Raw genomic sequence first — 17,749 nt, 5'->3', positions numbered from 1 at the left:
TACCTTAAGGACCCGTGACTCTAACTTTTAGCCCGGTCACATGGCGTACATACTGTACCTAACTTAAGCGTCAGAGGTTTTTTAAAACACGGTGCCCGGACTACACCCGGTGTTGTAGCATAGATTCCCCCCCCCCCCCTTGCATAGACCCCCCTGGAATAAAGGGTCCGGGATAGATTTTTTCCCGCAGGGGGAAATTTAAGCGCCCCAGCATATAATTTCCCCCTATGTACAAAGTAAGTATAGAGTTTCCTCCTGCGCAGTAAAATCGCCCTGGTATAGAATTTCCCCCTCCTGTTTCTGGGTTTCATCGACCGGAATCTTTTTTCTTCTCATGTAGAAGCTTTTGAATAAATATAGAATGAAGCAAACCCATGCAGTTGTAGATAATAATCAATTAAATTTGTTATTATTGCTATAAAGAGGTACATGTTATTTAAAAAAGTTACAAAAAAGAAACAAATACTGTATGTACGAGTATATACAGATGTATATGAGCTGTTAGATTGTTATAGTTTAATGAAATAGATATGCGCTCATTAATATTACGATATTCATAAAATAAAGGATTTTTTTTTTTAGGTGATGAAGTTGGGTTTACACGCTGAAAACTTTGAATTGCATATAGTAAATACAACATGCTTCCCAAAAGACTTTAACGATGGTCAATATCATTAGGGGTTTTCGTAAAAAATTCGACTAAAAGATATACAATTAAAATATCTGAAAAGTAAAATAGATGCACTGTATAAATATAAGTAATTTAATTTTCCCGTTTATTCAAATTCGAAATTCTATATTAAAAAAACATGAACTTCTTCCCAACTTCACTATTTCAGATGTTCTAGATACTGGTAAATAACAGCAAAGACTTGAGATGTCTGGATGAATTTTGATATATCATTACACACTTGAATAATTTCCTTAAAAAAACCCAACATAAGATGATGATTGTGATACACAAGACCCTGCTCAAAATAAAAAAAATAAAAAAATAAAATGAGAAGAATTTCTGGGTCTAGATAAGCAAGAGAATTTTAGTAATAGAATTGGAAACGGATACAGAACTAAAATGTAAGAAGGGGGGAGGTACTGTTTTTAGGGGGAAATTCTATACTGGGACGGTTTTACCTAGGGGAAAATTGGGCCCGGATTAATTCTTTCTAGGGGGAAATTCTATGTCAGGCCCATCTTTCCGGGGGAATGTATATGCCGGGGGGTTTGGGGGGGGGGGGGGGTTCTATGCTACAACACCTGGCCTCCCGAAGCAAAGCAAATGCCTTAACCTATGCATGTAGTATAATGATAAAATATCTAAGATATAAGATAAAGAGATAATTAATTATACAAAATACATTCTATCAATATGCATTTGCAGGCCTTTACATGAATCAGACCTGCTTTTTTAAATAACTTTGACCTGTTAAAAAGTATTTCTACATAAAATTTCCCGAATCTTAAAATAAATCTGATCTCAACCCTACCACGTGAATTCTGAAGTAGCACTGCGATAAGTATGCATGTCAACATGCCTTACCTACAGTATGAAAATTCTCTCTCATTATGTAATACCATGGTAACTAAGTATATTATGAAACAGTATAGGGAAGCAATACCGGAAAAATCACATACATCTCGCCACTTTTTATATCAATTTTGTTTAATAACTCTTCATGTAAACTTTTTATCAACTGAGTCATAAACAATGCTAAGCATATACACGCGATTGGGTTCATATTTAAGTGTTGTGATAAGTAGATATTTATATATAATACCATGTGATGTTAACAATCTACAGTTAGGGAAATGTCATCCTTTAAGAAGGTGAAGATATTTTGACTGATAACAGTAAGAACCTCTCTTTCTCTGTGTATCTGTCTCCCTGTATGTCTCTGTCTGTCTGTCTGTCTCCCTCCCCCCTCTCTCTTCCCCCTTCTCTCTCCATGTGTCCATCACTTATGTCTGTATATTATCTACAGTTCAGTCAGTTGTAAATATCAGTTTTAATTGTCCACAGAAAATGATGTCAAAACAGACGGGGGAATACCGACATATAGGGGACCATTACCGAGCTGAGGAGAGAGGACCGCAGCAAAATGTTATGACGTCACATCCACCCTTGTCTTATTCACCTCGGAGTCCTCGTGTTTCTCCGAAGTCCGTCTTAGAAGCGTACATGTTAGCTGTTCCTTTTGGTCTTCTGGGATTCCATCACTTTTACCTGCGTCGTCCGGGATTTGGAATTCTGTACTTCTTCACGTTCGGTCTCCTGGGAGTAGGTGTTCTGGTAGACTGGTTCCGGTTGCCCTGCCTGGTAAACGATGCGAATAGACGCTTGCAGAATCCAGATTTACCCGGAAATGACGACAAACGATTGGATGACGCTTATCTTCTGTGGTTTGTTTTCGGTCTGTTTGGTAAGAGTTTCTTCTATAGCTTTTTTGCAACGAGTTGCATAAGTTTGCTACACCTGATGTAATGTAAGGTAGTTCATGAAAGAAACCACGCTTAATTTATGATAGCAACACAATCTGTTGATTTGCATTACTTTATATTTACAGGCTTTCATCATTTTTATCTGCGGAACAAAAGTTTGGGATTCCTCTATTTCTTTACCGGTGGTCTCCTTGGAATAGGTTGGTTAATAGACATTGGCCGCCTTTACTCAGTTGTTCGCAAAACAAATGAAAAACACAGGAGTGGAATGGACAAATGCGAAAAATGCTCTCTACTTATTGCATACCTTTTCAACCTCCTTCCGCTTCCTGGAATTCTGGGAGCCCATCATTTTTATTTGGGTCGATATTTCTTCGGGATTGCGTACTTCCTCAGCTTCGGCCTTCTGGGCTTTGGTTGGCTAGTGGATCTGTTCCGACTTCCTATTCTCGTAAATCGTGCCAATGAGAAAATTCAAAATAAGGATTCAGTTCCCACTCCAGAGAAAGTCTACCTAGACGATGCTTATGTTCTCTGGTTTCCATTTGGAATCGCAGGATATCATCATTTCTATTTAAGACGTTATGTGTGGGGGGTCTTGTACTTCACGACTTTTGGATTATTTGGGATGGGGTGGCTGATGGACATGTGTCGAATACCAAGTCTGGTCAAAGATTGCAACGAAAAATTGATGATGTTGCCTTTCCTAATTCATGAGCCAAGAGATCATACTCCCCATGTTGTAAACTCTCACATCTCTGGTGGGCGTCACGTGATCTCCGATCAACATACAGGGTATGAAACAGGAAATAACAGACTTTACCCATCAGCCCCTCCTCCAATCGAAACGAGGACCAATGACTACACAGGTAAAGGAATCACTTTCCCAAATTTATAATCCTAATTATCCAAAAAGTAAAACCTAGAATGATAAGGATAAGATTTTTTGAGTTTCTATCATGTTGACGAATTCTTCATTCTATACAAATTGGTAATTGACATCTCGCATCCCGGTTAAGGTTTTGCTCTACATACGTAGTAATTAGCTAAACTTTAAATCTTTATGGTCCGAATTTCGAAGAAAAAAAAACCCCCATTTCTTAAAAACGCTGTTAAAACATCTCAGATAGTATCTCTCCTCTTCCCAGAGGGAGACATAATGCTATAGTGTGAATTATTCTCCTTTTTGATGACCTTTGACCTTGTCCCTTTTTTGTAAAGGTCAAATAATAGAATTTTTGAGATTTTTTTTTTTTGGTCCGGATAATAACTTTTCTTTTGTCTTTTGAGATGGGTCTTTGATATTTGTATGTCGGTTAGTTTGATTTACTATCATATGTTCTTAACACTGTTCCTTGGTTGAAGCTCATATACATATAGGCGAATTTTATGTACCGTAAGTCTTAATTTTCGAATTTAGAGATGATCCCTAAAAACGTTTATTTAAACTATTGAAAATGGAAGGGGAGACATCAGTTTTAGTGTTCTATAAGAATTCTTCCTAGTTTAATTTTAAATTGTTTACAAACATCTGTCATTCCACAGGCGATTACATCACTTGGGGTCGAATTTATTATTAAAGAGTACTCTTTAATAGTAAATTCGACCCCAAGCGAAGCCTGTGGCCATTCGGCCAATTTTGATGCACCAATGTAAGTGACAGTCACGTGTCCGGTTCACACTTGATCATCGTTGGTCTAAATCTAGGTCCATAAGAGCGCAAAACAGCGAAATACTAAGAGGTATATAATATATATATTATCTTATCTGTGAAAAGATCAGTAATCTTTAAAGCTGTATGGTCCGGATTTCGATAGATAAAAAATATTATATACCTCTTAGTATGTCGTTGTTTAATGCTCTTCCAGACCTAGATTTAGACAATTGCGTCTTAAAAGTTGATGCGCGTAAGGCTATTTATAGACGCCTAGTGGCAAATGTATATTTATGCGTACACGTATATTTACCTTTTAAAGGTTATCTTTAAAATGTTTTCAGACATGTAATAAAGGGAAAGTTGATAACTTTAAAAACTAATTAATCTGCTTTAAAGTAATTTTGTACAAAAAATAATAGATGAACATGGACCATAAAAGATTTACTTAATTCATTCATATATATATATATATGTATTAGCATTTTACCAATACAACTGAGTAAGAAATAGTAAAAATATCATTATGTAACACGTTTATATTTTAAGGTGGATTGCACGGCCCCCCGGGATATACGGACCCACCACCACCCTACACGGAATAGAGCGCGACAGGACCAGGATCTCACACAGACTATATATTACTTTTGATTGTGAAAAAGTTTAAATTCCCCCCCCCCCCCCCCCCCCATCCATAATCAATTATTTATAAGCTTAAAAAATGTTGTAAAGGGCACTAACTCCTATGTTGGTATTTCCTCTACCGTATGTCTATTACACAATGATTTTTTAGTATCCACAAATAACTTATACGTATTTATAAATTAGCAGTTTTTCTAAACTGTTGACATTGAAAATTTGTTATTTGAACAAGTATTAATCTGTTTTGTGAAAATATGTTATTTTATAATGTTGACCTATACTTCAGTTTTAGTATGTCTGCCATCTTTAAAAAAGGTGTCAACATACATATTTTCTTTGGTTATCAATTAAATTTAACTATATTCAGTGGAAATTGATCAAGTTTTTCCACTTTTAACCATTAATATTGATAAGTCACATGAGGATGGAGCTACCTCAAGTCAACAAGTGCCTTGTGTCTATCTCTCGTGAAAGCTTAAATGAAATGGAAACGCAGTATATTCTTAATTGTGTCCACTCACCCACGCAGACTTACTTACCGAACATGGGGACGGTAATTACCCACCCACGCAGAGTTTCAAGTTTCTTTATTCACTCAAACCAACAATACGTGGTACATGAGGTCAAGTACATGTGACTGAGTAATTTAGGTAAATATCTTAAATGCGCCGCGAAACTACGTAATGACACGGTTATTAATTACATGCACTTCATAGAGCATACCCCCCCCCCCCTTCATATACCAGATACAGTACATGTTATGAATTAGTGTCATTGGTTATGAATACCTGTAATATATATATATATATATATATATATATATATATATATATATATATATATATATATCTATCTATCTATCTATCTATCTATATATATATGTATATACTGTGTATATATATAACTTATGCGATGACATTACTGTATAACGTTATGTAAGTTTATGCACTCTCCATATACTGTTCCTGTATGTATTATATCTTTATATCTACTGTACTGCCTGTGTATATATAATATGTGTATGTGAATCCAATGAGCCATATGTCTCACGGAAATAAAAAAAAAACAACATTCCAATGGGAAAAGAGATACATGGAAGAGAGACACAAACATAATTACTTAGTTACTTACCGGGCATGGAAACGGTAATCACCCACCCACGCAGAGTTACTTACCGGGCATGGAAACGGTAATCACCCACCCACGCAGAGTTACTTACCGGGCATGGAAACGGTAATCACCCACCCACGCAGAGTTACTGACCGGGCATGGAAACGGTAATCACCCACCCACGCAGAGTTACTTACCGGGCATGGAAACGATAATCACCCACCCACGCAGAGTTACTTACCGGCATGGAAACGATAATCACCCACCCACGCAGAGTTACTTACCGGGCATGGAAACGGTAATCACCCACCCACGCAGAGTTACTTACCGGGCATGGAAACGGTAATCACCCACCCACGCAGAGTTACTTACCGGGCATGGAAACGGTAATCACCCACCCACGCAGAGTTACTTACCGGGCATGGAAACGGTAATCACCCACCCACGCAGAGTTACTTACCGGGCATGGAAACGGTAATCACCCACCCACGCAGAGTTACTTACCGGGCATGGAAACGGTAATCACCCACCCACGCAGAGTTACTTACCGGGCATGGAAACGGTAATCACCCACCCACGCAGAGTTACTTACCGGGCATGGAAACGGTAATCACCCACCCACGCAGAGTTACTTACCGGCATGGAAACGGTAATCACCCACCCACGCAGAGTTACTTACCAGGCATGGAAACGGTAATCACCCACCCACGCAGAGTTACTTACCGGGCATGGAAACGATAATCACCCACCCACGCAGAGTTACTTACCGGCATGGAAACGATAATCACCCACCCACGCAGAGTTACTTACCGGGCATGGAAACGGTAATCACCCACCCACGCAGAGTTACTTACCGGGCATGGAAACGGTAATCACCCACCCACGCAGAGTTACTTACCGGGCATGGAAACGGTAATCACCCACCCACGCAGAGTTACTTACCGGGCATGGAAACGGTAATCACCCACCCACGCAGAGTTACTTACCGGCATGGAAACGGTAATCACCCACCCACGCAGAGTTACTTACCGGCATGGAAACTGTAATCACTTTAGCGGGGGATAGTCAACATACAGAGCTACTCCATGTTAGCTGATAGCAGATCTAGAGGATCTATTCTCCCATTTGTTTACATCAAACATGTATTTATATTGTTTATATGAATGTATTGTAGAAATTTTTATGTTCAGAAAGACGTGGTATTTCATGTGCATTGTATGCCATATCTTTAAATTCTTCATATTAGAAGCTTGATATCGGAAGATATTATTTCATCTGTCAACTCCACAACATAATATTTATGAATACATGCCTGTATGCTGTTCTACAAAACTGTAACTTGTAAATAAATAAATAACTTGTCTAAAATCATATGAGATTTTCTTTCAGTTTGTTTTCAGGAGTAGTAGTTACTGATATTTTTTTACTTTATACAGGAACTGTCGCGTCCGTTTCTTTGTTACTGAGATTTTTTACTTTACACAGGAACTGTCGCGTCCGTTTCTTTGTTACTGAGATTTTTTACTTTACACAGGAACTGTCGCGTCCGTTTTATACAGGAACTGTCGCGTCCGTTTCTTTGTTACTGAGATTTTGTTTTACTTTACACAGGAACTGTCGCGTCCGTTTCTTTGTTACTGAGATTTTTTACTTTACACAGGAACTGTTGCATTCGTTTCTTTGTTACTGAGATTTTTTACTTTATACAGGAACTGTCGCGTCCGTTTCTTTGTTACTGAGATTTTGTTTTACTTTACACAGGAACTGTCGCGTCCGTTTCTTTGTTACTGAGATTTTTTACTTTACACAGGAACTGTTGCATTCGTTTCTTTGTTACTGAGATTTTTTACTATATACAGGAACTGTTGCATCCGTTTCTTTATTACTGAGATTTTTTTTTTTACTTTACACAGGAACTGTTGTATCCGTTTCTTTGTTACTGAGATTTTTTACATTACACAAGAACTGTCGAGTCAGTTTCTTTGTTCATGAGATTTTTTACTTTACACAGGAACTGTTGCGTCCGTTTCTTTGTTACTGAGATTTTTTACTTCATACAGGAACTGTCGCGTCCGTTTCTTTACATCCCCTTTCTCTACCGACATTTCAAACACAGGCACTCGACGTTTTAAATATCTATAAAAAAAAAATTGTCTTCCTCTAAACATAATATTGACAAGGTATACCACGCCGCCATCTTGGTTTTCGTTTTTACCAGCTGCATCGCTTGAAAATTTCGATATAATACAATAATTAGAACCCTACCGTCTAGCAACAACTCTCTCAATATCTTATCTGTCGCATCGTTATGGAAAACTCGAAATAATGTCCATTGATCAGATATAATCAAGCATCAACTATCGTCTACTGCTCCTCAAAATGCGATAAATCCTGATCTAGGGACGGAAGTTGACATCATTATGCAAATGAGAATTCCCTTGCCAATGTACCCACTGACGCTTGTGCCGGGGGGGGGGGGGGGGCACTGAATGCAGGGTAGTTGCAGTCCTGCAAACAATAAAACTCGGCACAATTTTGTGGTTTCGGGACAGGCTGGCACGGGAAATTTAGTAAATCTATCACATTACCAAATAACATTGGAAATGTTCATGACCCCCCCCCCCCCCCGCTTCGACTGAAACCCACGTTTTGTCACCCATTGTGACAACACTGAAAATTTACAGATAAACAGGACTGGACATTTGCATGGATGTATAAATGTTACTGTGTACGTTTGAGAGTATACCCACGTGTAGGCGCGCGTGCATGTGTGTGTGAATTTTTCTTATTACGTTATGAAATTTACTTTCAACAGAAACGAATGCATGAATAAGTGAAGTTATCATGTTTAACGTTTAAAAAAATAAATAAAGTATATATTAATAGAATAATGTTCAAGATCTATACTCCTTTCTTAATGAAATCTAATGAATATGTATATCAAACTCAAAACGAGGCTAAGGTCGTATCGAGTGAAAACAAAAATAGAAAATGGAGGCGAAAAAAGCGTCTGCTACGCGCGATTTAAGTATCGTTCCAGACCTCACGTTCGGTTTCGTTGAGAAATTTGTCAAAAGAGATAGCCAAAGCCTTGGAGAAAAGGACATATCCAAAGGATATAAATATTTCTGCGAGAGATATGTGACTAACATTACAAGTAAGTGGAAACCCTTCGTTTGCCTTTTCCTATGAATTGATAATCAGCTGGTTTTAAAAATACACGACGAACGTAAAGAAACAGATTCTTACATTAAATCTGATGTTTAATGAATAATCACCATCAATCAAATAACTCATCAAATTTGTATTTTCAAACAATTTAGCTCACAATGCTGTGAATGGATGTGTAGTGAAGGGGAAATGCCATAGATCCCAGCGCAAGAATGAATCGCCTCATGATATCGAGGTAAATATGAAAGTGAAAATTACTTGTTTGTGATATGATAGCCTATTGCACTTTGTACTATACAGGCAGGTATCACTATCTCAAAATTGTAATCCATTATAAATAAATTCAAGCCAACATTCTGATACTGATACCACAAAAAAGGGGGGGGGGGGGGGTAGACACACAATATAAATTTATTTGCTTATGAAAATTCGGGGAAATAAATGTCAAAACTGATTCTACCTGCCAGATATAACACACTCCATTATTGATAAATATATCAAACATATTACAATATTTACTTGTGTACATATTATAATAATATTATTTGATTGACTGAATTAGTAAATTATTTTCAGAGAAGTGTTTTGTTGGACAATTCACATGAATCAAAATTACCCATCCTCATTTGACATTGATATAGAATCTGTTTCATCGGGTCTCTCTCTTTCATCATCAAACTCCTGCTTTGGTCTTTTTTCTGGAATGGGATGTTTTACAATTGGACGTCGAGTGTTGGAATCTGCCTTCCAATGGAAAATCGAAGGTACAGATCCCGGTTTCAATGTGGTTCTTACTGGTGTCCATTTAATATCACTAGGTTTGAAGTGGCGAGAGCAAACTACGGTTTGTTCACTTATCTATAAATATTATGAAATGATTGTATGATTACTTGACCAAAAGAATATTTTTGATCATGTGTTTAACTTTTGCATTATAGGCCCTAGATCATTTTTGCTCATTTCAAAGTTTGCAATTTAATTAAAAAAAATAAATAAATCATATCATCTAATTTATAATTTTATATCTTCGATCATGACAATAATGATTATTATTTTTTTCTTAGCATATGACCATATAATAATATGTATCGTTGATAATTCGTCTTGTTTTGAAGTACACTGTAACTAGGACAAGCTGTCAGCTGATCGACCTAGTCCATTGTTTTACCTACAGTTTTTCATCGGTCATAAACACTCACTTGGTATGGTGAAAGTCATTTTAATGGATGATTGAAATTCAAGAATAAATAGTAATCATGTAATACACATTCACAACGATAATATCATACGCATAACGCAGATCAGACAGTCTAGACAGTAGACTAGACTTTAGTCTAGACCTCTTCAATATCACTCACGGTAAAAAGAGGACCGGGATCTCTTCTGATGGCTTGGATCCATGCTCGCCTCATTTCTGATGCTTTTGGTATTTTGTGAAATGATAACTCTGGATTTAATCTCCCATTTCCAGTGCATAATGGTACACAACAGTGTTTGTCGTGGCCCTGTCCTCCCCGTGCTGACGCTGACATTTTGTTTACCGACCTTAGCCTCGTTTTCGATTTCAGCGCGCGGCTTATGAATATTCTTCGAGAAAGGAGTATTACCTCGCTCACTAGAACATATTTACTGCTAATTATAATATTTACTATTTTTAATTTTATCGACCAATGAAAAAAGGGCTATCCCAAAATTATGTCAACGTACGTCCACCTTTCAGCGATTTCTCGCATTTGAGAAGCAGTAGACGATGTTTGACGGTTGATTATAGCCGATAAATGGACTTTATTTCCAGTTTACCATGACGATGCGAGAGGTAAGACCTTGACAGAGTTGCTTCTAAACGGTAGGGTTCTAATTATTGTATTATATCGAACTTTTCGCCGAAATTTTCAAGCGATGCAGCTGGTAAAAACGAAAACCAAGATGGCGGCGTGGTATACCTTGTCAATATTATGTTTAGAGGAAGACAATTTTTTTTATTATAGATATTTAAAACGTCGAGTGCCTGTGATTTCAAAAACTTCTTAGAAACCACGAATATCTTTATTGAGATATAGGGATCGCGGCGGGTGTGATCGGTCGACAGGGGGATGTTTATTCCTCCTAGGCACCTGATCCGACCTCTGATATGTCCAGGAGTCCGTATTTGCCGTGCTTTTAATTTTGTATTCTTTATAGGAGTTATGAGATTCATCACTTTTCGTTATCTTCGCTTTCCCATATATACTGAGGTCATTCTCACTAAGTAAGAGTCCAAAATCAGAAGTTCTTATAACATGTATAGATTCGACAACTAAATTTTTACAAAAAGAAAAAAACTACAATTGGAATCATCTAACTTTACTGATGAGTAATTATGTTATTGGTACCATTTCAACTAAAATTAATTTTTTTTATCTTCCTACAACAAATTGTATGCACGTCGGAAGATGTTAAGTATTCGTCGCATCAGCTGGTAGGAAATTCTTCAGAGAATGGTTTTGTAAGTTTTTAACTCATACATTGTACATCTACTGTAAGATTTAAGGTCTAATGTTTTAAATTATGTACTTTAGTTCCTATTTTCATCATTGGCTATTATCTCACACAACAAAAAACTATTCGAATATACCACCAACACAAACGTATCGGTAACATAATTATAATATGTATCATATATTAGGCAAAAGAAACAGTTATAATAAGAATTGCCTTATACTCGGGGACTTCAATAACAGCTAAAACATCAAATCTTCTAAGGCATCACATGTCTTAAATACTCTCGGATGATATCCAATCTAATTAAAATTAGATCCCTTGATCCGCTCACGTATAGGTGAGCAGATGAAAGGATGTAATTATAATTAGATTGGAGGATACCCCAACTGATTACATGTTTCAAATTCTGAATAATTGTTTTTGATGTAAACTATTACAATATCAGTAAAGTCTATATTTATACATCGTAGCTCGGGCAAACTGTACTGGAGTGAAGGAGTATGGTATGACCATGTCATTAACATCAGGAAAAATGTGACAGGTGCCCGAACTGTATATAAGTATCTGAATTATATGTTGTTCATTATGACATCCGTTGCACGTGTTGATAGGAACACATTGAGGATTGAACATTTGGGATCAAACACAAGTTGCATCTCTCCCGATACGACAAATTAAAAGTTGTGAAATTCTCATCAGAATTCTTCTCAGGTGTCCGAGAATGTTTACCCGAAAAAGCAATAATCATTCGTTCACTCTCTCAAATAGATTACTACCCGGCATGTATTAATTATGTAACAACTTTTGTTATATTATTATTATGTCTCCGAACACAAAGTGTCGGAGACATATTGTTTTTGCTCCGTTTCTTATTATTATTTATGTCTCCGAACACAAAGTGTCGGAGACATATTGTTTTTGCTCCGTTTCTTATTATTATTATTTTCTTCTTATTCTTATTATTCCTCTTCTTTAGTGAGAAATTTGTCCGACCGATTTTGTGAAAGTGCTTCGACAGATCCACTTCAAACTTTGTGAGCTGATAGGGGGTCACTAGGAGGGGTGCATTCAACTTTTCAAATTTTCAAAATGGCCGCCGTTTCAAGATGGCGGCCAAAAAACGTCAAAAACTCAAGGTTGTCGGATTTCAACCAAATTCAATTTCTAGGGTAATTTAGTGACCCCGAGTCCATTTCCACCATCAAATTTTTTTTTTGAGCCGCCATTTTCAAAATGGCCGCCATATACCGAAATATTTCAAAGTGTTGAAATCTTTACAACATTTGGGTTCTGGGGTAAATTGAGGGTCCACAATTTATTTCTAGCATCAGTATTTCCTTCCAATCTATTTTCAAATGTTTCAAAATGGCCGCCATTGAAGAAAATGGCGACCAAATTACAAGTGCGTCGGATTTCAACCAAATTTAGTTTCTAGGGTTTTTGGAGGATCCTAAGTGCATATCCGGTATCAAAAACCATTTCTAACATGGGGAGGTGTTCGGAGACATTTGTGTTGGCATCCCAACACAGTTATAGCTCGTTATTATTTTCTTCTTCTTATTCTTATTATTCCTCTTCTTTAGTGAGAAATTTGTCCGACCGATTTTGTGAAAGTGCTTTGACAGATCCACTTTAAACTTTGTGAGCTGATAGGGGGTCACTAGGAGGGGTGCATTCAACCTTTCAAAATGGCCGCCGTTTCAAGATGGCGGCCAAAAAACGTCAAAAACTCAAGGTTGTCGGATTTCAACCAAATTCTATTTCTAGGGTACTTTAGTGACCCCAAGTCCATTTCCACCATCAAAATTTTTTTTTGAGCCGCCATTTTCAAAATGGCCGCCATATACCGAAATATTTCAAAAAGTTGAAATCTTTACAACATTTGGGTTCTGGGTTAAATTGAGGGTCCACAATTCATTACTAGCATCTGTATTTCCTTCCAATCTATTTTCAAATGTTTCAAAATGGCCGCCATTGAAGAAAATGGCAGCCAAATTACAAGTGCGTCGGATTTTAACCAAATTTAGTTTCTAGGGTTTTTAGAGGATCCTAAATGCATATCCGGTATCAAAAACCATTTCTGACATGGGGAGGTGTTCGGAGACATTTGTGTTGGCATCCCAACACAGTTATAGCTCGTTATTATTATTATTTTCTTCTTCTTATTCTTATTATTCCTCTTCTTTAGTGAGAAATTTGTCCGACCGATTTTGTGAAAGTGCTTTGACAGATCCACTTCAAACTTTGTGAGCTGATAGGGGGTCACTAGGAGGGGTGCATTCAACTTTTCAAATTTTCAAAATGGCCGCCGTTTCAAGATGGCGGCCAAAAAATGTCAAAAACTCAAGGTTGTCGGATTTCAACCAAATTCTATTTCTAGGGTAATTTAGTGACCCCAAGTCCATTTCCACCATCAAAATTTTTTTTTGAGCCGTCATTTTCAAAATGGCCGCCATATACCGAAATATTTCAAAGTGTTAAAATCTGTACAACATTTGGGTTCTGAGGTAAATTGAGGGTCCACAATTCATTTCTAGCATCAGTATTTCCTTCCAATCAATTTTCAAATGTTTCAAAATGGCCGCCATTGAAGAAAATGGCGGCCAAAAAATTAAGTCCGTCGGATTTCAACCAAATTCAGTTTTTAGGTTTTTATGAGAATCCTGAGTGCATATCTGGCATCAAAAAGCATTTCTGATATGGGGAGGTTTTCGGAGACATTTGTGTTGGCATCCCAACACAGTTATAGCTCGTTTAGTACACGTTTCACACCTCGAACAAATAATTTTTGAGTGTACCAAATACATGTAACTTGGTACAGCCCAAGTCCAAGCTTCATGGTTGGGTAACCGTACCATTGTATTTCTAACTATTTAACCAATAATTCCCAGCTGTTAATGCTATTCTATATTTATCAAGATTCATATGCACGTTTCTTCACACTTAGAAAGAAATGACATTCTTTTCAATAGGTGAAAATACTGAAGGTAAAAACATTGGGAAATGTAAATATAAAATTTTTGTCTTTTAGATAGGAACATATTTTTGCTGCCGTACACCTTATAGATGAATTTTGTAGAACATTTGAACAATACGTATGTAATTTTACACCCTGCTATAATTTCTATGGCAGTCTGTTTTTCAAAGGGGAGATAGTAACAAGTTGGCAGAACATTGTTCTGGTTCTTTTAATCGTTTATCAGTAAATTATTTTCAAAACCAAACCACAACTGTTGAACACACAGACAAGATTCTGAAGCAATCGTGACTTTTTTTTTTACTCTTCAGAAAAGTAACTGTGAACTACAGTATTTTAGATAAAATGGGCACCCTTGCAAATGAAGCCTTGCTATTTGGAAATAGTTACTATATTGGGGTTTATAATGAAAACTTTGACACTTCAGTAAACACATTGTGTTTTTTGCCACAATCTTAAGTGACTTAGAGCATCCTATTAAGCTTAATTGCTATATAAACCATTGAAACAAAATCTTTATTTACCGGTAGCGTTTCGGAACTCTGCTGTACCTGCTCGGCCTCAGGCTATCAGCATGCTGGAAGCTGGAATGATCCAGATCAGGATGACAGAATTAGTGTATCAGAACAGCATTAGATCACACTGGGGGCTCTACCGTCAATCCAGAAACACGCAAGATTGTCCATGTTCTGGACGCCCGTGTGGCACGTGTTCTGGACGCCCGTGTGTCACGTGTTCTGGACGCCCGTGTGTCACGTCATACCGGTATTACAAACGTTTTTTCCCCCTGTTCATTCAATCGATTTCAGTTTGCGAGTTATAATACTAAACCGAATCTAGATCTAAACGATAATAAAAAAAATCTTTTGTAACAGTTGTGGGTACATTGCATCCACCCGCGACACGCAGGGATCCACTCCGTACTACTGCAGAACATCGTGTGGCCAGGCTGAAAATGACACGCCTGAGACAATTGCGCTTTAGAATACAAGATTAGTAGCAAATTTTATGAATTTCGTTTCATAAACACATCTACACAACAGAAACGAGCGAGCAGGGGTACCGCAGATTCGGAGAACGCTTCATAGTTGTGTTGTATAATGTACGACTTGATATTGGGAGGCAACAGGTGCTTGTTGGAGGAAATATTTTACAAACTCGGTACAGGGACGATATCAGTTAACAACATGACTTGTCCTTCATCTAAAATCGCGGACAACGAACAACATGCATTGCAATAGGACATAGTAAGACTCCTTATTTCATTATTTTTATTTATTTATTTTTTTACTTTCGTATGCAACAACATGGATGTAATGCCTTGGCCTGCTTGTTTTTTTTTTGTTTTTTTGTTTGTTTGTTTGTTTTTTTTTTGTTTTGTTTTTTTTTTTTGGTGTGGATTTTTTATTTACTTCCGTATGCAACGACATGCCTTGGTCTGCTGTTTTTTTCATATCGAGGAGATGGAAAAATAATTCTTGTCCTTATAAGCTTTTAACCATTGTTTGGGGTGAATTGAAACGCCATGTACGTTATTCCTGACGACGATGAACTGGGTGAGGAAATGGGTTAAATTTGGAATATTTCACAAGCCTTTTTGAAAATTTGATGGTACCATTGAGATACCCTCTGTTCCTCTGGTTCTGCTATAAAATTACTGTAGACTCAAAGTATGAAAAAAGTGTTTGCAATATAATGCTGTTACAAAACGACAGAAAGTACAAAATCAATCGATCTTTGTCATACCTATATCGATCTTTGTCATACCTATATCGATCTTTGTCGTACCTATATCGATCTTTGTCGTATCTATATGATAAATTACATATTACCTACATACGCGGAACCAGAAAGTTTTCCCATGGTAATTTATTCCAGGAGGTCCAACTTTTGCTACACTGTAAATCAGTTTAAGAGAATAAAGATATTGCCATTGTCATTGCTAGGAAGTAACACTCAAGTATTCTAAAACTACACAAAAATGCCTAAAAAGTTGGCCTACACTGTACATGTATGCATTTTGAACCAATCTCAGGGCGTGCAGTACCCCCCCCCCCCCCCCCCCCCCCTCTCTCTCTCTCTCTCTCTGTATCCGTGTCCGAGTCAATCTTTCATAAAACGTTAAATTTGTCACCAAGAACATGCAATTAATAAAGTTTTGTCTTACGTGAGGTAAGAGGCGTCGGTGTGTTGTTTTCAGTTGAATCGGAAATTCGTGACAATCTCCAGCTACACATGCAAAATGTGAGAATCTCGTCATCCGGATCACGGAAATAAAAAAATCATTTTATCTAAGAAACTGTAAATCATATCACCATCCATTGGTACGCAAGCGCTTTATACATGTAGACGGTACTGACTAAAACCCGGTCTCGGTCCCGGTCTTCGGTCTCGGTCCCGTGACTAAAACCCGGTCTTCGGTCCCGGTCCCATACACTTTTATTCAATAAAAATAGAATATATCAGGATATTTGAGCCCCATTTATCAATAACTTAGGTATGATATCTCATGCCTGCATTCTGATAGTAAATTGATCATATTATTTTCTTCTTTTGTAAAATAATATGTGAAAACTCCGGGACCGGTGGGACCGAGAAATAAAAACAGTGCTAAAAGCCGGTCCCGGTCTCGACATTTTTCCTCAATAGCCGCTTTAATCTACTTTTTTTATGAGAAAAAGATAAGAGTGTTATATTCAATGACATTCCTTTGTATGCACATGTATGTTTCTGATTTATTGTATGTTTGTGTTTTATTCCAATTTTCCTTTTTAATGTCAAAATCGAACTCAACTACGTGATTTTTTTTCTCCCAAATGAACACGTTACAATACATTTTCATAAAAAGATAAGGATGTAGAAGCGAAATGATCTATATGTACTTATCCTGGTGTATTTGTTTGTAATTTACTGTTGGATGTAGTATTTACAAAATTAAGTCTTTTTTATATTTCATTTAGGTCAAACACCTGACCACACGATTGATAAAATTTTCAAATTCAATGTTGGTGTATTCCGAACCGGGTGTCTGTATATGTACATGTATACGCGGGTTACTGTTCTCTCTCTCTCTCTCTCTCTCTCTCTCTCACTCTCTCTCACTCTCACTCTCTCTCTCTCTCTCTCTCTCTCTCTCTCTCTCTCATTTACGAGTGTATCGTGAGAATCGCATTAATTTGTTAAATTATGATGTTATATTAGTTGTTTTAATCAGGGAAGAAAAGCCTCTATGTAAATATTAGAATAATACGTGCAAGATATGAGTCCAGAATGTACGA

The 17,749-nt window shown here is 37.1% G+C and overlaps 2 protein-coding genes across 2 annotated transcripts in view; one reads left to right on the top strand and one right to left on the bottom strand.

Moving 5' to 3' along the window:
* The window catches only part of LOC125664223 (CKLF-like MARVEL transmembrane domain-containing protein 7), a 42,269-nt gene extending 25,517 nt beyond the window's left edge, over positions 1–16,752 (bottom strand). The window contains exon 1 of the mRNA XM_048896909.2: positions 16,639–16,752. Coding sequence (XP_048752866.2) covers positions 16,639–16,731 — 93 coding nt within the window. The 5' untranslated portion in view covers positions 16,732–16,752. The remainder of the gene's footprint in view (positions 1–16,638) is intronic.
* Positions 1,738–7,213, top strand: LOC125664221 (uncharacterized). Its single transcript, XM_056152593.1, has 4 exons — positions 1,738–1,848; positions 2,018–2,417; positions 2,562–3,305; positions 4,640–7,213. The coding sequence occupies exons 2-4, from the start codon at positions 2,021–2,023 to the stop codon at positions 4,693–4,695; spliced, it is 1,197 nt and encodes a 398-aa protein (XP_056008568.1). The 5' UTR covers positions 1,738–1,848; positions 2,018–2,020; the 3' UTR covers positions 4,696–7,213.
* Positions 16,753–17,749: the final 997 nt, after the last annotated feature.

This window comes from Ostrea edulis, chromosome 1 (genome assembly GCF_947568905.1).
Source record: "Ostrea edulis chromosome 1, xbOstEdul1.1, whole genome shotgun sequence".
Taxonomy (NCBI): domain Eukaryota; kingdom Metazoa; phylum Mollusca; class Bivalvia; order Ostreida; family Ostreidae; genus Ostrea; species Ostrea edulis.
This window is presented reverse-complemented; position numbering and strand designations above follow the sequence as displayed.

Coding starts and splice junctions, on each gene's coding strand:
- LOC125664221 (XM_056152593.1), top strand. CDS start 2,021: ATGATGTCAAAACAGACGGGGGAATACCGACATATAGGGGACCATTAC. Junction 2,418..2,561: donor GTTTGTTTTCGGTCTGTTTG/GTAAGAGTTTCT, acceptor TTATATTTACAG/GCTTTCATCATTTTTATCTG. Junction 3,306..4,639: donor GAGGACCAATGACTACACAG/GTAAAGGAATCA, acceptor TTATATTTTAAG/GTGGATTGCACGGCCCCCCG.